Here is a 16,697-nt window from a genome sequence, read left to right as displayed (position 1 = left end):
AGGGTCCCGGGTTTGATTCCGGTCAAGGGCACATGCCTGGGTTGCAGGCTCGATCCCCATTAGGGGGTGTGCAGGAGGCAGCTGATCAATGATTCTCTCTCATTATTGAGGTTTCTATCTCTCTCTCCCTCTCCTTCCTCTCTGAAATCAATAAAAAATATTTTTTAAAAAACATGTTCAGAACATGCACTATAAATAAAAAGAACTTAAACCAACTTCCTATGTTAACATGGAGTATTCGGTGTTTTTTAATTTTCTTTTAATACTTTTTTATTCTTATATTACAGTTGACATACAATATTATATGAGTTTTAGGTTTACAACCACAGTAGATATTTATATAACTTATGAAGTTATCACCCCAATAAATCTAGCACCCATCTAACACCATATATAGTTATTACAATATTATTGAGTATATTCTCTATCTGCTTCACATCCCCCCATGACTATTCTGTAACTACCGATTTTACTCAGTGTTTCCTAAGTCAACAATAAAACATGCAGTTCTAGAAAGTAGTTACAAAAGCTTACGGGGAAAGTGTGTTTCAGTCTAGTCCCAGTGATCGCCCTTCAAGCCAATAACAAATACTGGACAATAGACTCATTTCAGATCTGTTTTTCCTTTTTGGATTAAGCATCTTGATATGGAAAGTGAAATTAATAACCACCACAAGCAATTCAAACTTCCTGACATTATATGCCCAAACGGTTTTCTAACCTTATCAGCTTTTAAACATTGACTGCAGTTAGTGTTGAGATGTGCAATTCAAGGTGAAGAAGAAACTTTTTAAAAATCCTCCCCACTGTTATCTTATTCAGAGACATAATAAGCAAACATCACTAACTTTTTTTAATGGTTTTGAATTCATTTCAGCATAGTTTAGGAAGCTTAAAAGTGATAGCCAGCAATTTTATGTTATTTTAAAGAAAAATATTCACAATGTTTTAAATTCTCTTGTTATTGAACAGCCTCAAATATGCCAATAAAAATAAATTCAATTTAATTAATTTCAGTTTTTCTTCTCTAGTTCTATTTATAGTAATAAAAATATCATTTTAAAGCATCAGTTAAATTTTAGTATAAAGTACAGTAAGCCTGAGTTATTTGAGCGAAAGTGATAATTTTTTAAATAGTATGATTGAAGAAACAACTAAATAAATATAAAGTGGCATGGTTTCAATTGTTGTCTATCACTAGCAAAATAACAATTTCAAACAATTTCCCTCTAAAGGAGCTCAGTGGTGCTGTACGCCTGCAAAGCAAAAGCTTACTTGAATTCTGAGAATAAAGTGGACCTCCATTAACATGAGGCTGAGCAGAAAATTGAGCAGTCACAGAGGGAGTTCGTCTGTATCCACCAGAAGATGTCGAAGTGGTAGAGTTGTGTCGAGAAATCTGCCTGGTCATTGTGCCATACTGGGAACCAGGAGCTGAGCCCGGGGCCGCTGAAAAGCATTAGTCAAAGGCAACCAACAAAGAATTTGAGCACTGCATATCACCTCCAATAGCAGAACAAAGAGAGGGAGACTCACAGTAAGAAGTATTTATTAGTTTTAAGGCCCACAGCAAAAATAAAGAGAAAAGTAAAGATAAAACACAAATAGCTCCATCTCTGAAGAAGGAAAAACAGACAGTGGGGAAGCTGCAAAAGTAAATAAAGTTACATTCTTAAGCCATTTAATTTAGCATAATCCCAAATATTTTGCTAATATTATGTATACATTTTTACTGTATTATTTTAGAACACACAGATTTTACATGTAAATTGTGTCTCTCTAACAAAATAAGCACCAAAGGATAGTCTGAAGTAGAAAGCGTCAGCTTTTAAATGTGAACACATTAATATTTGATTTACAAGCTTCTTCATTTCCATTGCCAAATCTTCAAAAAAACTGTATAAGATTCTATCCAGCCAAATCCAGGTTTAATTATAAAATTTAAAGAGTTCAGCATATTTTCCACAAATTGTACTAAAATTTGAATGTTTCTTGTATCAGCAGTTATCAATACATATTATAGTAAAGTCATTTTTAAGAGAAGTACAACTTCCAGTTTCAAAGCTCTTATAGAAATCCATTCTCTTTCTCCATGCTTGGAGGTCTTTTTCTCCATACTATACTCAAAGCAATCTTTTGTATAAAATTATCATGCATATCTAAACTTACTAAAGTATTAATAATGCTTAATATTTTGTTCAGTCATCTTGACCAACATTTCAAAAGTTTAATACTTAAAAGGTTAATAAAGTTCAAAGCCTCTAAAGTTAACTATACTTTCCAAAGGTTACTTTGGGATTAACAGTATTATTTTTTTGCCTGACCTAAACATCTAACCATGACTATGTAAAAAAGACAGCATCCTAGTTTATTTTCATTCAGTTGTCTAATTTAACCTCCCCTAGAGGTGATAAAAATTATTAGATAAAACTGTTCAGCAGAGGTTGTTCATTAAAAGTGCTTATATTTAACATTTTGGAACTCCCAAGCCATAGGCAGTCACTAATTATCTGAATCATCCACATGGTCATTTTCAAAATAGAAACACATTTTTAAAATAATTGTCGATTTAAAAGCTTTTCATGAGTAACCCTGGACAGCTAGGTTTTCTAGAAAGCTAAGAAGCCTAAAGCTACTTTTAATACAATTCTCACTATAATGATTTTTATATTTCTCTACCTGTATAAAAATGTATGAAATCCAAGTTGTTTTTCTTGATTTAAAACCCAAAACCAACTTATTCAACAGTTCCAAACTATGCCTATTTTAATATTTTATTATAAAATAAACCATAATACCAAAGGGGGTGTGTGTGTGTGTGTGTGTGTGTGTATATAGCTATGTTATATAAATTATACATATACATAAATGCAAATGGTTATATGCTAATATGTTATATAATATTTGTAATGATTATATATAACTATTTTATAAATACATATGTAATTTTTTTAATAAAATAAGATAAATACCCTACTTCAAGAAACAGAATATTACTAGTATCACTGGAGTTTCCTGTATGCCCCCTCTGGATCCACAACTCCAAAATATGTGTGTTAAACATTCTATTTGTTTACTATACATAGCTTAAAAAAAAATCGCAGATATAGAATCTTAAACAATATACAGAGATTTTGCAAATTTATAAATATTTATAATAAAATAATTATGTATTCTGTTGGCTTGCTCTTTTCCTTTGATATTTTTTAAAATTCACCCATGTTGATAAGTATATCAATATATTAATTCTTATAGCTACATTCACATGTAAACATTCCACAATTTATCCATTCTATTACTAGACATTTTGGTTACATCCAGAGTTTTGCTATTCTTAATATCGCTACTATGAGCATTCCTAAATACGGTTCTTGAATTTTTCTAGAACAGTGGTTCTCAAACTTGAGCACTGACCAGAATTGCACTCTGAAAGCTTGTTATAATACAGATTGCTGGGCTCCAGTCCTCAGAGTTTCTGACTAAGTAAGTCTAGATGGGACCTGAAAATTCACATTTCTAACAAATTTCCCCAGTGACGATGCTGCTATTCTGGGTGTCACACTCTGAAAGCCACTGCTCTAGGGCAGTGGTTTTAAACTTCATGGTCTTAGGCTTCATTCTTTAAAATTAAAGAACCTCAAAAAGCTTGGTTGAGGTGGGTTATAATAAAAGTAATAGAAATTAAAGCTGATATATCTTTAAACACATGAATACACAAATACACATTCCATTAGCTGTCAAAGTAATGATTTCATCATATGCTATCTAGCCTCTGGAAAAGTCCACAGTACCAGAATGAGAATGAAAAAGGCAAATAAATCTTATGAATATAGTTCTGACCTCAAGAACTCCATGAAAGAATCTTGGCAACTCTCAGAAGTCTCATAATCATATTTTGAGAACCAATACTCTAGGGTAAATATGAAATGAAATTGGTAAATCTAAGGTAAAAACTCGTTCAACTTGACTAGCTAACAAACTACTTTCCCCAGTGAGTGTATCAACTAATAAATTCTGACCAGCAATGTACTTTTTCTTGTTACTGCACATGCTCACCAACATTTGGTACTAGGGGACTTCTTCATTTTTAACTACCTGGTAGAAAAGAAACAGTATGTCACTGTGGTTTTAATTTTCATTTTCTTGATTATCAATCAGGTTGAGGGAATTTTTTTTTCATACAAACTTTCTGTAAACAGTTTCTATTGGGATCTTCATATTACCTCCTGTTGCCCCTTTTCCTTTGAGTACAAGTGCAAATGTTTTGAAAGATGCTACTAGATGGCTTATTTCACAATATGTAACATAGCTCGCATTATTTGAAACACGTCATTATACATTTCTACCCAGATTACTGATAATGTGTATTTCTAGGCCTATTGGTTTTATATGGAGTCTATATTTGGAATTCCTTATATGCTCTATCTAGTCACCATAAACTTGGGAACAATTTAAATGTATTTTACTGGAAAAAAAAATGTTTCATGGCATCCTCACATGCCTTAAGTACTGGACTATATCAGTATTTTTCAAATTGTGATTCATAGGAAAGTCTCGAGCACCCTATCCCATACATCTATTTCTTTTCATTTTTCTTCCTCCTGTCTTCCACCTTCACTCTAGTACTTTGACTGTTGTATATACCAGGGAGTTCCAAATAAAGTTTCATTTTTTAAAAGATTACATTACTAATTTAAAAAATGGTTTTGAACAATCACTGCTATAATTTCTCTAGAAAAATCTAAACAAACAACAAATACAAACCACATTAAATTGGAGATAAGCTAAGCATAGAAACATTTTATATTAAAAGAGTTATTTTATATTTGTTTTGTATGTAACTTCAGAGGCCTTTCACCAGAAGAAATTAGTGCAAATTAGATTTAACACTTTAACCTTTGCATTACCACTTATATAACCTAATAACTTTAAAGGCTAGTAGTCTAACAGAGGAGTTTGTTATGAATTATGCAGAGTTAAGTTAAATCGCTCCAATGGCTGTGCAGTCTCACCTAGCACAGTGCTCACTGGGAGAAGAGGTGGGCTGGAGCTCCAGGAGGAGGAGGGACAGAAACGTTTTCTAATAAGATAGTTTATAATGCAGGTCAGAGTACAAGAAAGAAAACTAAACATTCTGAAACAGTAAGAAAGTAAAATGTTTGGGTAAGAAGAAAAAAAGAGAGACACACACTCCCATATGTAAAGCATGTTCAAACAAATAAGAATTTTCCTACAAAGTCTTCATTGCATTTACTAAAAAAATCAAGGGACTAATTTAATGCTTTGCAATAATTTCTTAAACATTTATGTAATCTAAAAAGTAAGAGAACTTTTCCTTTTTTAATCCCATTTATTCCTCATGGTATTTTACTGAAATAAGTATGTTGAATATCATACATAAATATAGTAAAGTCACAAAATAAATTAACACAAGTTGAGATACTAGCCTAAAAGGCAACATCAAAACGTACTGATACATAATTCACAATATAGTCTCTAATCCTTTGGTTGGAGAAACAAGAATATTACCTTGTTCTTCAAATAATAAACTTTCTTGACTATGCCCACGGCAACTCTTTTTAAAGCAGAATGGCCAAAAAGTTATTTAATAAAGCTGTCCAATATGCTTTATATGTAAGAAGAAAGAGCTGGTAAAACAGACAAAAAAACACACAAGATTGTGTAAAAACTAATCCAAAAATGTTCTTAAATTTGTTGTGTTTATGTTCTAGCAACAATCACACAAATAAATAATTTGATCTAATATAACTAAATTATTTCAGGCTTCCATAACCAAGCTCATAAGTACTACCACATATTAAAATAGATTAATAAATAATATACCTGATCCAATAGTGGGTGGTGAAGGTGTAGGCACGGCAATGGGAATGCCAATACTGCTGCTTCCACTGTTCTCTCGACTTCCACTTCCCCCACTACTTCCACTAGAAAGAAAAGAAAAAATTGTGAAAAAAAGGAATTCTAGTGATTTAACCGCCCAAAATAATAATAATCAACTCAAAGCCACTAACTACTCCCTTTTATGATATACTAGAGGCCTGGTGCACAAATTCATGCACGGCCGGGGTCCCTAGGCCTGACCAGCAATCAGGGCCGATAGGGACTGTGCCGGGGCCAGGTGGATCAGGGCCTGCGGGGGGAGGGACCACAGGAGGCTGGCTATGGGAGCACACTGACCACCAGGGGGCAGCCAGTGCATGTCATAGCGACTCATCATCCGGTTGTTCAGGTCATTCAGTCGTAATGGTCGCTTAGGCTTTTATATATATAGATATGTAAAAAAATTTTAGAAACTGTTCAATACAAAATTTTGTTAATCCTCACCCGAGGATATTCTTTCCACTGATTTTTATAAAGAGCAGAAGAGAGGGAGGGAGAGAGGAGAAAGAGGAGGGAGGGAAAAGGGGAAGGAAAGAAAGGGGAGGGGCAAGAGAGAGAGAGAGAGAGAGAGAGAGAGAGAGAGAGAGAGAGAGAGATGCGAAAGAGATAATGATTGGTTGCCTCCCACACTCGCCTTGAATAGGTCCTGGAATTGAGCCTGCAACCCAGGTACATGCCCTTGACTGGAAATCGAACCCAAGACCCTTCACTATGTGGACTGATATTCTAACCACTGTGATTCTTGTGTTTCACTCTACTCAATCTATTGGAAACCAATATAACCTTAATATAGTACTCAGAACTATCAGAAGAGATCATCGTATTGAGAAATGAAAATCTTATATACAATAAGCCAACAAGGATTTATTTAAAACCTACTATGAATAGTAGTAAATACGGCAGACATGAACCATGGTGTCATGGAGCTCACAGTTAAGAATGAAAAAATAGACATTAAAAAACAGTGTGAAAGCCTGGCTGATTTGGTTCAGTGGTTGAGCATGGACCTATGAACCAGGAGCTCAAATTCTGATTCCCAGTCAGCGCAAATGCCCAGGTTGCGGGCTCAATCTCTGGTAGGGGGCGTGCAGGAAGCAGCCAATCAATGTATCTCTCTCATCATTGATGTTTCTATCTCTCTCTTCCTCTCCCTGAAGTCAATTTAAAAACTAAACAAACAGTGTGACAGATACCACAAAAGAAAATGAACAAGATGCTGCTCTGGCCGATATAGCTCAGTTGGCTGGGTGTCATCCTGTACACCAAAGGGTTGCCAGTTGGATTCTGGGTCAGGGCACATGCCTGGGTTTCAGGCTCAATCCCCAGTAGGCGGTGTGCAGGAGGCAGCTGATTGATATTTCAGCTCCCTCTCCCTCTCTTTCTTAAAAAGAAATCAATAAACTATTCTTTTTTTAAAAATGTACAGATGCTATGGAAATTAAAAGTTTAACCAATTTTAGCATGGAAATAGTATAAAAACCTCTCATTTCAAAGAATGGTGCTAAAATAGAGTATTTTCTGGAAAATGAGCAAAACAACAAAAAAGGCAGCAGTGAGGTTTCAGTGTGAGGCATTCTAGAATAGTCATTACTGTTCAACTTTAACCAATTCCCTACTTTTCGAATTCCTATAGATTTACTATCCCTTTAGGTATAAGACCTCACACTATATATAATCATTTTTAGTAAGCAATGTGTGTATGCACATGTATGCAAATGTACAGATGTGCATTTGTAGTCTTAGGCTCCATATTATACTTTAAAACCAACATAATTCGCCTAATAGGCCCCCCAAAAAATCAACAGGGCAGACTTGTACTGCCTAGATAAAAAATGTTTTTCTCCAATGTGATCATTCTATAATTACATCAGTGCATACTAATGAAAGAAAAGCAAAGAAAGCTATTTCTATTACAAAAATAGCTTCAATGTGAAGAACTCCCTTAACTCCAAGCCAGGTACACTGCTTTGTAACACCAATACATCACAGACATGAATATTTCCCCACTAATTATTCTCTTCTACAATTACTGGCTTTTTTCTAACATGGGGGTTGGCAAATTACAGCACATAAGCCACACCTGACTCATGATCTGATTTTTATGACCTATGAGCTAAGAACGTTTTTTACAATTTTCAGTAGCTGAAAAAAAAATCAAAAGATGAATATTTATAACACATTAACATTATATGAAAGGCAGATTTCACTACAATATATAAAATATTACTGGAATGCATGCTCACTCGAACATTTACATGCTATCCATGGCTGCACTCATACTACAATGGGGAGCTATGTAACTGTAATGTAGGCAAATCCCAGAAATATTGACAATCTGGCCCTTTATAAAAGTTTGTTGATCCCTGTTTTAACAGAATGCGCTTCTGAAAAAAAGAACTATATCATATTGGTATATCCCTCACATCTAATGAAGTAACTCTTAATAACTGGCTGCTGAATATAACTAAACGATAGAGAAAAACCATGTTTTAATATAAATTCAATAACAAACATAAAAAAGAACACTTGTGGTACTCACTGAACTTGACCTGATATAGTAACTGCATATACCAATGTTAAGCATTTATTTACTAACAGCAGCAATAACAACAAATGTCAATTACACAGAATCTAAGAGCCAGATACCCTCTTTAGTTAAAACCCAAAAAATGATTCTGCTAAGTTTTTTAAATTATTATTACTGATTTCAGAGAGGAAGGGAGAGGGAGAGAGAGACAGAAACATCAATGACGAGAGAGAACTATTGATTGGCTGCCTCCCGCACACCCCACAATGGGAACTGAACCCCCAACCCAGGGATGTGCCCCAAACAGGAATCGAACTGCAACCTCCTGGTTCAAAGGTCAACGCTCACCCACTGAGCCATGCTGGCTGGGCAATTCTGCTAAGTTTTACCTCTAATACACCAACCCAAAAAAAAGTCAAGGTAAGGAGAGGTTCTTCCCCAAGTTAAGTGGGAGGTAAAGTTAAAGAATAAAATAAAGTAAACTATACAATGTATCTTTATAATGTGCCCCAAAATGGAGTGGCTACTTCTGGGGGGAGAAGGTAGAGGTGATAGTTAGGAAAGGGTCTAAGGGGGACTTTTGGATTGTTGGTAATGTTCCATTTTCTGACTTGGGTGATGGTTACACCAATGTGTTCAAATTGTCTTAACCCATTAAGTTACATACTGAATAATACTTTTCTAAATTTATGTTATGTTCCCAAACCAAGTTTTTAAAAACCCACTGGGCAGTTGATTTCTAGAAATTTAAAAAAAACGGTACATACAATAACATATTCTAGAGCAGCGGTCGCCAACCTGCTCCAAAGGTTTCCTTAAACCAGCAGTCGCCAACCTTTCGGACGTCACGGACCACCGGTTGGCAACCGCTGCTCTAGAGCATACCAACTCTATTAATTCTTTCTCGGATCTAAGCTAGGTCTTCCTTTTTCCAACCTCTTAAAGCTTAAATCACATTGTATAATTCCTAATATTTAACCTATTATCCCAAAATACAGAATGGCCTCGAAAAATGTACACACATTTTGAATAATATTAATTCCAATAGGTTAAATCTAAAAAGAAATAAACATCAATGGAGCTATCAGCTGTTAAGTTTGTATACATTTTCATTGTTTTGGGACACCCTACATTTAAGAGTAGTTACCTTAATCTTTTTTAAAGGACTGTTTTAAAAAACATTCTTTAGCTTATGTCCAAATACATATCTGTACCTCTGTCAAAAGGAAGAAATAGTAGCAATCTGCTTATAGTATAAATATATATTTTAAAATCTAAAAAAAAACCCAGAAGTTATAACAGAAACTTATACAATATTGTTACCTCAACTTTTATACTCTGTGTTAACAGTATAGTACTTTACTCAGCAACTGTATAGGGTTTGTGACCAGTTAATAATCCCAACTTGCAAATGGTCAAAGACTCAACCTGAAGGATTACCTGTGTGTCCTCGGTCTCTGGTTTAAAGAAGCTGTCCTTCCTGGGCTATGCTGACTTCCAAGCCTAGCCGGACTGGTCATGTAGTCATTAGGAACTGTTGGAGGTTTAACAGGTTCCAGGGTTTTGTAAGGCGTATTCCGTCTAAAGAAATGTCAAAGAAAGGAATAATGAATAAGATAAAATGGCATTTCCCCCCAAATGTGATTGTCCCTTTGTAACCAAGTAGAAGACAAGTGTTTTATTGTGTGTGTTTTTAAATTTATTGATGAGAGAGAAAGAAAAAAACGTCAACCTGTTATTTATGCATTGGTTGCCTCTTGTATATGCCCTGACAGGTCAAACCCATAACTTGGGCATATTGGGACAAGGTTCAAACCAACTGAGTGAGCTACTCAGCCAGAATTAGAAAGCAAGTTTTAAAAACATTTTTAATAATAAAGGTTATTTTAAAAAATTCTTAATTGGAGTAAATGAATTTTTGTTACTTTTCACAAAAACTAAAATGTGTTACCTTTTCCTAGGAAAATCGTAGGAAAGGGTAATTGAAAAGTATTAATCCTACTTCTAAAGATAATGGTTATAATTTTTGAAATGCTCAATAATATCAAACTTTGACATATACATTATTCCCAGTTCAGTCACCATAAGCCACTGTCCTTGTACATTATGAAAACTAAATATCTCCTCTGCAATTTATTCCTACCTCATTATGGAAATTTATAGACAATGGACAAGTATAGCACATTCTGATTCTAGATGTAATACCATTCATTTTTCAGTAAGTAATTTTAACTTTTCTATTTAATAACTTCATGTATTTTTTGCAGGGGTAAGGAGTTTTACAGAATGAAAATAAAAACCAAGAGTCTATTTTAAAAAAAGGCTGATTGTTGATCCCTATTACTATGAAATAATTATTTCCCAGCCCTCCACTAAAAAAAAATAAAGAGCTCTAATATATTATTTTCTATGTTAAGGTGAACAATCTTTCAGAAGTGTCCTACCAAATATTCACATATTTTATTGCACAAAGAACTGAGAAGGAAAACACCACCAATGGTTATCTTTTTTGGTCCCCAACTGGTCTTCTCACAAAGCTACTCAAGTATGAAGTATGCAAAACCTATCTATGGACACAGACAATGGTGTGGTGAGAAGTATGCAAAACCTGTGGACACAGACAATGGTGTGGTGAGGGCCTTGCAAGGCATGGGAGCGGGCTGGAAGAGGTTAATGGGGGGAAAAAAGAGGATCTATGTAATACTTTCAACAATAAAGATTAAAAATAAATAAATAGAATAAAAAATATGAAGGTCCCTAAGATTACCTAGCACAAGCACCGTTAGAAATATTCCAGGTAAAGAGCCTCTAAATCTTAGATAGAAAGTAATAGAGGAAACAGAAAAGCTGCAGGTCACCAAGCCAAACTATACAAAATAGACCACTTATTCAAAGTTCTGTAATATAAATATTGTAAATACTTGTGAAAGCACCACATAGAATGTATACACTGGTCATTTCATTTGAAATAAACTTAAGTCAAATTGCTCTTTTTTTTTTTAAAGGAATTAAAAAGATAAATAAATAATGCACATTTCCACATACACAAAAGAACTTGTCTAGTACAGACTTCCATAGAAGAGAATATTATAAAATAAGTAGATTCATTTTGGATTCTGCTCATGGAAATAAGCACCAAAATGAATTTGTAAAAGGTAGCATCACACTGAGAGGGGTCCATAGCAAGAACCCCTACATTTACTTAAGTCACAGAATAATCTTTTCCTTTACTATATGAATTTTCTTGTAAAATTTACTTGGATTCTTACCCCAACGTTCCTCGGCCTGACATGGGAGGACTTGGTGGTTTCTGAGTAGGAGGATTTGTTCTCGACAGTGTGCCAGTTCTTGCAGGCTGGTTATTTCCATGCTATAATGCAGGAAAAAGAGCTTTTATTTTTATATCAAATTGTTCTCTTGGTGTTTTGATACGAAGTTATTATTTTTAATATCAGAATGTGAAGTAAGGATTCCCAGACAGTTTTAACAACAGACTTTGGTTCTACATTTTAAAATGTCAAGAAACCAATTGCACTTGGCTTTTTCTATTATTCATACCAATCTATGGCAAAAATACAGGTGAAATTATTGGATTTTATATATTATTTTATTGTTAAACATGTTCATCGAGATTAAACTTATCTGCATTCAAATATGAAGTTTCCTAAAATTTTTAAAAATGTGTGCATGAATTTAAACTATAGATCTCAGTGTCAATTTGCTAAAATAGTCATCTAAAAAACCATCTTTATCCTAAAAACTAAGAAACAAAGTCATATATGATGTCTGGGAAACCTTCTGTTTATGTCAATAAAAGCAAGGCAACTATCAAAAAATAAGCAAAGCAATTCATGTTAGCAAAATTAATGTTCCTGTATAAATGCAGATGTCAATATATCTTTGATATATTGACACATCCAAGCTAAATGTAGCTACTTGTATTGAGTTTGAGTATATTTAATCTATATAAATCCTATGGGGAAAAAGCAGGCAGATGAAGGAAGAGTTTTCAAATTTTAGTGGCTCTGCAGCCTCTATCAATATAGAGGTAAAACTGTGTATCAAATGATAAATAATATATCTTACCTTGGCTTTTAGCCACTTTACGTTGGCAAAAAGGGGGGGAAAAAGTAGAAATTAATTCTAAATATGTTATACCTAATAGGACAGGTTTATGTTTACAGTTATTCATTTCCTGTTAATAAGTTTTTACCCAGCCATTACTTCAAATATTTTGTAAAGAAAAGATATCCATTAGCAGCTGGGAAATATTCATGTGTATCACATATTTTTCAAAAGAAGAATATATTCATAAGGAAACTACCACTTATTTATGCCAATCTCATACAGACCCAATAATTTCTTAGTTCTGTATTTTATCCTATGGAACTATTCCAAATAAATCACAGATGATAAACTCAGATTTGAAAACAAATACCATAACACATAATATGTAAGGCTACTTTAATACATCAGTATACAAGACCTAAGACTTTACTGGATAACAAATGCATAAATATGAGTATTCATTATTTGAAAAGTAGTATAGTATAGTATTTTTTAAAGTGGTACACTGCAAATATTACAATTCAAAATACCAGGTTGCTTCAAATTCAGAAAAATGACGAAACACCTCCAAGTCTAAAAACAAAATCACTATGCAGGTTAATACCTTAGCCAAATTTTAACTACGAAACAGAGTCTGGAAACCCTCCTATTTGTAACTTGATGGATCCAAATTTAAGCAGGCCAATACCTTCTGAACCAGTTTAGCCCGAATTCAAAACTGAAGAAAAGCTGCTTTGATCTTTTTTTAACTTTATTTTTCTAATATATTTTTATTTATTTCAGAGAGGAAGAGAGAGGGAGAAAGACATAGAAACATCAATAATGAGAGAATCATAGATCAGCTGCCTCCTCACATCCCACAAAAGCCCACAACCCAGGCATGTGCCCTGACAGGGAATCAAACCATGAGTTAATAGAGTGACACTCAACCACTGAGCTACACAGGCCGTGCGAAGCTGCTTTGATCTTAAAGGCTACTTCTATGAAACATGACTAGTGTATAATAATAAAAGCGTAATATGCTAATTAGACCGGACATCCTTCCAGACGTCCTTTCATACGACCTTCAGGACGAAGCTGGGGCTGCAAGGGAAGCCCAGGTCCCAGGTGCCAGAGTGAAGCCGGTGCTGGCAGCCAGGGGAAGGCTAGCCTACTCTTGCACAAATTTCGTGCATTGGGCATCTAGTCTATATATCAAATAACACATACATATGTATTAATATGAACACATGTACATATATGAATAATCTATAACAATAAAAGCATAATAGGCTAATTAGACCAGACAGCTGAACGACCTTCCAGATGAAGCCAGGGTAGAGAGGGCCAAGGCAAGCCGCCGCGGCTGCGAGGGCCAAGCCCCTTGCACAAATATCGTGCATTAGGCCTCTAGTATGAAATAATGTGTACAGTCCTAAGGCACCACTATAAGTGCTATGCCACTTAAGAACACTGTCACGTTGTAGAACCTAACTTTTTATAGATTTTAGGGGTTTCAAGTTCTTTCCATAATATGTGCTGTTCTAAATATATATCTAACATTTTTTAGGTGATCCTAAAGACAACATTAAGGATATTATCCTAAAGAGGAATGTACCTGTCTTTAGAACGATATTGCTCATTTTTATCTGGAAACAATGTCTGGAATTCTACCTAGCCACTACATTTTACACCTGGATTTAGAAATTAAACCTGAATCACATTATCCTTGGGTATAAGATATGTTAGAAATAATTAAGTAAGCGACGACTTTTTTTTTTCTAATCCTCGCCTGAGGATATTTTTTCCATTGATTTTTAGAGAGTGGAAGGGAAAGTTGGAGGGAAGGAGAGAGGGAAAGAGTAGGGGAGGGAGATAGAGAAACAATGATGTGAGAGACACACACTGATTGGTTGCCTCCTGCATGCACCCTGACTGAAAGCTGGGGATTGAACCTGCAAGCCAGCTATGTGCCCTTGACCGGGAATCAAACCCGAGACCCTTCGGTGCACAGGCTGGTCCACAGGCTGATGCTCTAACCCAGTCGTGGGCAAACTACGGCCCGCGGGCCGGATCCGGCCCGTTTGAAATGAATAAAACTAAAAAAAAAAAAACCACCGTACCCTTTTATGTAATGATGTTTACTTTGAATTTATATTAGTTCACACAAACACTCCATCCATGCTTTTGTTCCGGCCCTCCGGTCCAGTTTAAGAACCCATTGTGGCCCTCGAGTCAAAAAGTTTGCCCACCCCTGCTCTAACCACTAAGCAAACTGTCCAGGACACAATGATCTTTTTTAAAAAATCAGAAAAGTGGAGAAAATAAAAAAAATCAGCAATACACTATTGGTGAAAAAATAAATGTTTGTATTTGTATAACACACAAACAAAATATGAACAAATACGCCACATAAAAGCTTCTAAGATACACTATTCTAACAGACCAATCATCCTCCTTCCCGTCAAAAATAGATTTTAAGGCTTCCAGTCAAGATGGCAGAGTAGATAAATGTGGTACTTGAATCCTCCCATATCCACATCAAAATTACATCTAAACTACAGAACAATCATCATTCAGACCCGCCTGAAATGTAGCTGAAGGGAAGTCCTACAACTAAGGATATAAAGAAGAAACCACTTTCGAGACTGGTAGGAGGGGTGAATACTCAGAACAGGCTGGAACCCAAGGAGGACCACACCAAGACACATCATAATTAAAATGCCAAGAGCAAAAGACAAAGAGAGAATCTTAAAAGCAGCAAGAGAAAGAAAGTCAGTTACCTACAAGGGAACCCATACGACTGTCAGCTATTTCTCAACAGAAACTATGCAGGCCAGAAGAGAGTGGCAAGAAATATTCAAAGTGATGAATAGCAAGAACCTACAACCAAGATTACTTTATCCAGCAAAGCTATCATTCAGAATAGAAGGTCAGATAAAGAGCTTCACAGATAAGAAAAAGCTAAAGGAGTTCATTACCACCAAATCAGCATTATATGAAATGCTGAAAGGTATTCTTTAAGAAGAGGAAGAAGAAAAAGGAACTCTTACCATTTGCCACAGCATGGATGGAACTGGAGAGCGGATAAATACCACATGATCTCACTCATTTGTGGAATATAATGAACAATGTAAACTGATGAACAAGGACTGATCCAGAGACGGAGAGGCATTGATTGGACTGTCGGGTCTTGGAGGGAAGGTAGGGGAGGGTGGGGGTAAGGGGGAAAGATCAACCAAAGGACTTATATGCAAGCATACAGGCCTAACCAATGGACACGGACACCGGGGGGGGGGGGGGGGGGGTGTAACGTGGAGATAAGGACACATATGTAATATCTTAATCAATAAAAAATATATTTTAAAAAAAAGAAAAAAAAAAGAATAGGCTGGTATCACAACCACATGTGGTGGTTAAAAATTGGGAGGAGCCCTGGCTGGTGTGGCTCAGCTCGTTGGACATTGACCATGCACCAAAAAGTTGCTGGTTCAATTCTCACTCAGGGCACATGCCTTGGTGGTGGGCTCGATTCCTGGTGGTGGGCATGCATGAGGCGGCTTATTGAAGTTCTGCTCTCACATCAATGTTTCTCTCTCTCTCTCTCTCTCTCTCTCTCTCTCTCTCTCTCTCTCTCTCTCTCCCCCCCCCCCCCTCCCTTTTTCCCTCTCCCTTCCTCTCTCTTTAAAAACAAACAGCAAGCACTGTGGCTGAAATGGAGGTCTACTGGAGACCTAGATGTTCCTCTTAAAAAGGAACACACAGATTTACTTGAACTCTGAGTTCCAGCATTGGGACAGCAGTCTGAAATGCAACAGGGACATACGGAGGGGAACTGAACTGTATGGCATCAGGGCGAGAGCTGGAGGTTCAGCTTTCTCCCTGACAGGAGTGCTGGCAGAGGCCACTGATGACCCAACAAATGACATATCCAAGTCTCCATCCAACTGTCTAAAAGGGTATGCCCTGCCCTAAGACCCCACCTGACCCCACCCAACTTGCGGGCCCACCCAAGCTGTTTCCCTGGCTTTTACATAGGAATAGCCAGTCTTGGCTCCTATGTCAGACTTTCCAATAATCCCTCAAACAAGCAGCATCTGGCCTCTGCATGCCCTGCACCTCTCACTAAGTAGTGCCAGGCGCAGCAATAGTGGCAGCCGGCTTGGTTCATAGCTTGGTCTCTCCTGGGCACCTCACCTCAAAGCCCAGCATAAATACCAGC

General features: G+C 36.0%; 1 protein-coding gene across 7 annotated transcripts in view; it reads right to left on the bottom strand.

Moving 5' to 3' along the window:
• ABI1 (abl interactor 1) overlaps positions 1-16,697 on the bottom strand; it is a gene marked incomplete at its 5' end in the record, with an annotated part of 95,806 nt that overhangs the window by 14,704 nt on the left and 64,405 nt on the right. For 4 of the 7 annotated variants that reach the window (XM_081093238.1, XM_081093239.1, XM_081093241.1 and 1 more), the window contains 4 exons: positions 1,276-1,449; positions 5,845-5,945; positions 9,869-10,009; positions 11,698-11,798. In XM_081093238.1, coding sequence (XP_080949364.1) covers positions 1,276-1,449; positions 5,845-5,945; positions 9,869-10,009; positions 11,698-11,798 — 517 coding nt within the window. Of the gene's footprint in view, positions 1-1,275; positions 1,450-5,844; positions 5,946-9,868; positions 10,010-11,697; positions 11,799-12,514; positions 12,948-16,697 lie in introns of those variants that run through there. The other 3 variants (XM_081093242.1, XM_081093243.1, XM_081093244.1) reach the window with 2 other exon arrangements.

Source organism: Myotis nattereri, assembly GCF_964212035.1.
Source record: "Myotis nattereri genome assembly, chromosome: 1".
Lineage (NCBI taxonomy): Eukaryota > Metazoa > Chordata > Mammalia > Chiroptera > Vespertilionidae > Myotis > Myotis nattereri.
This window is presented reverse-complemented; position numbering and strand designations above follow the sequence as displayed.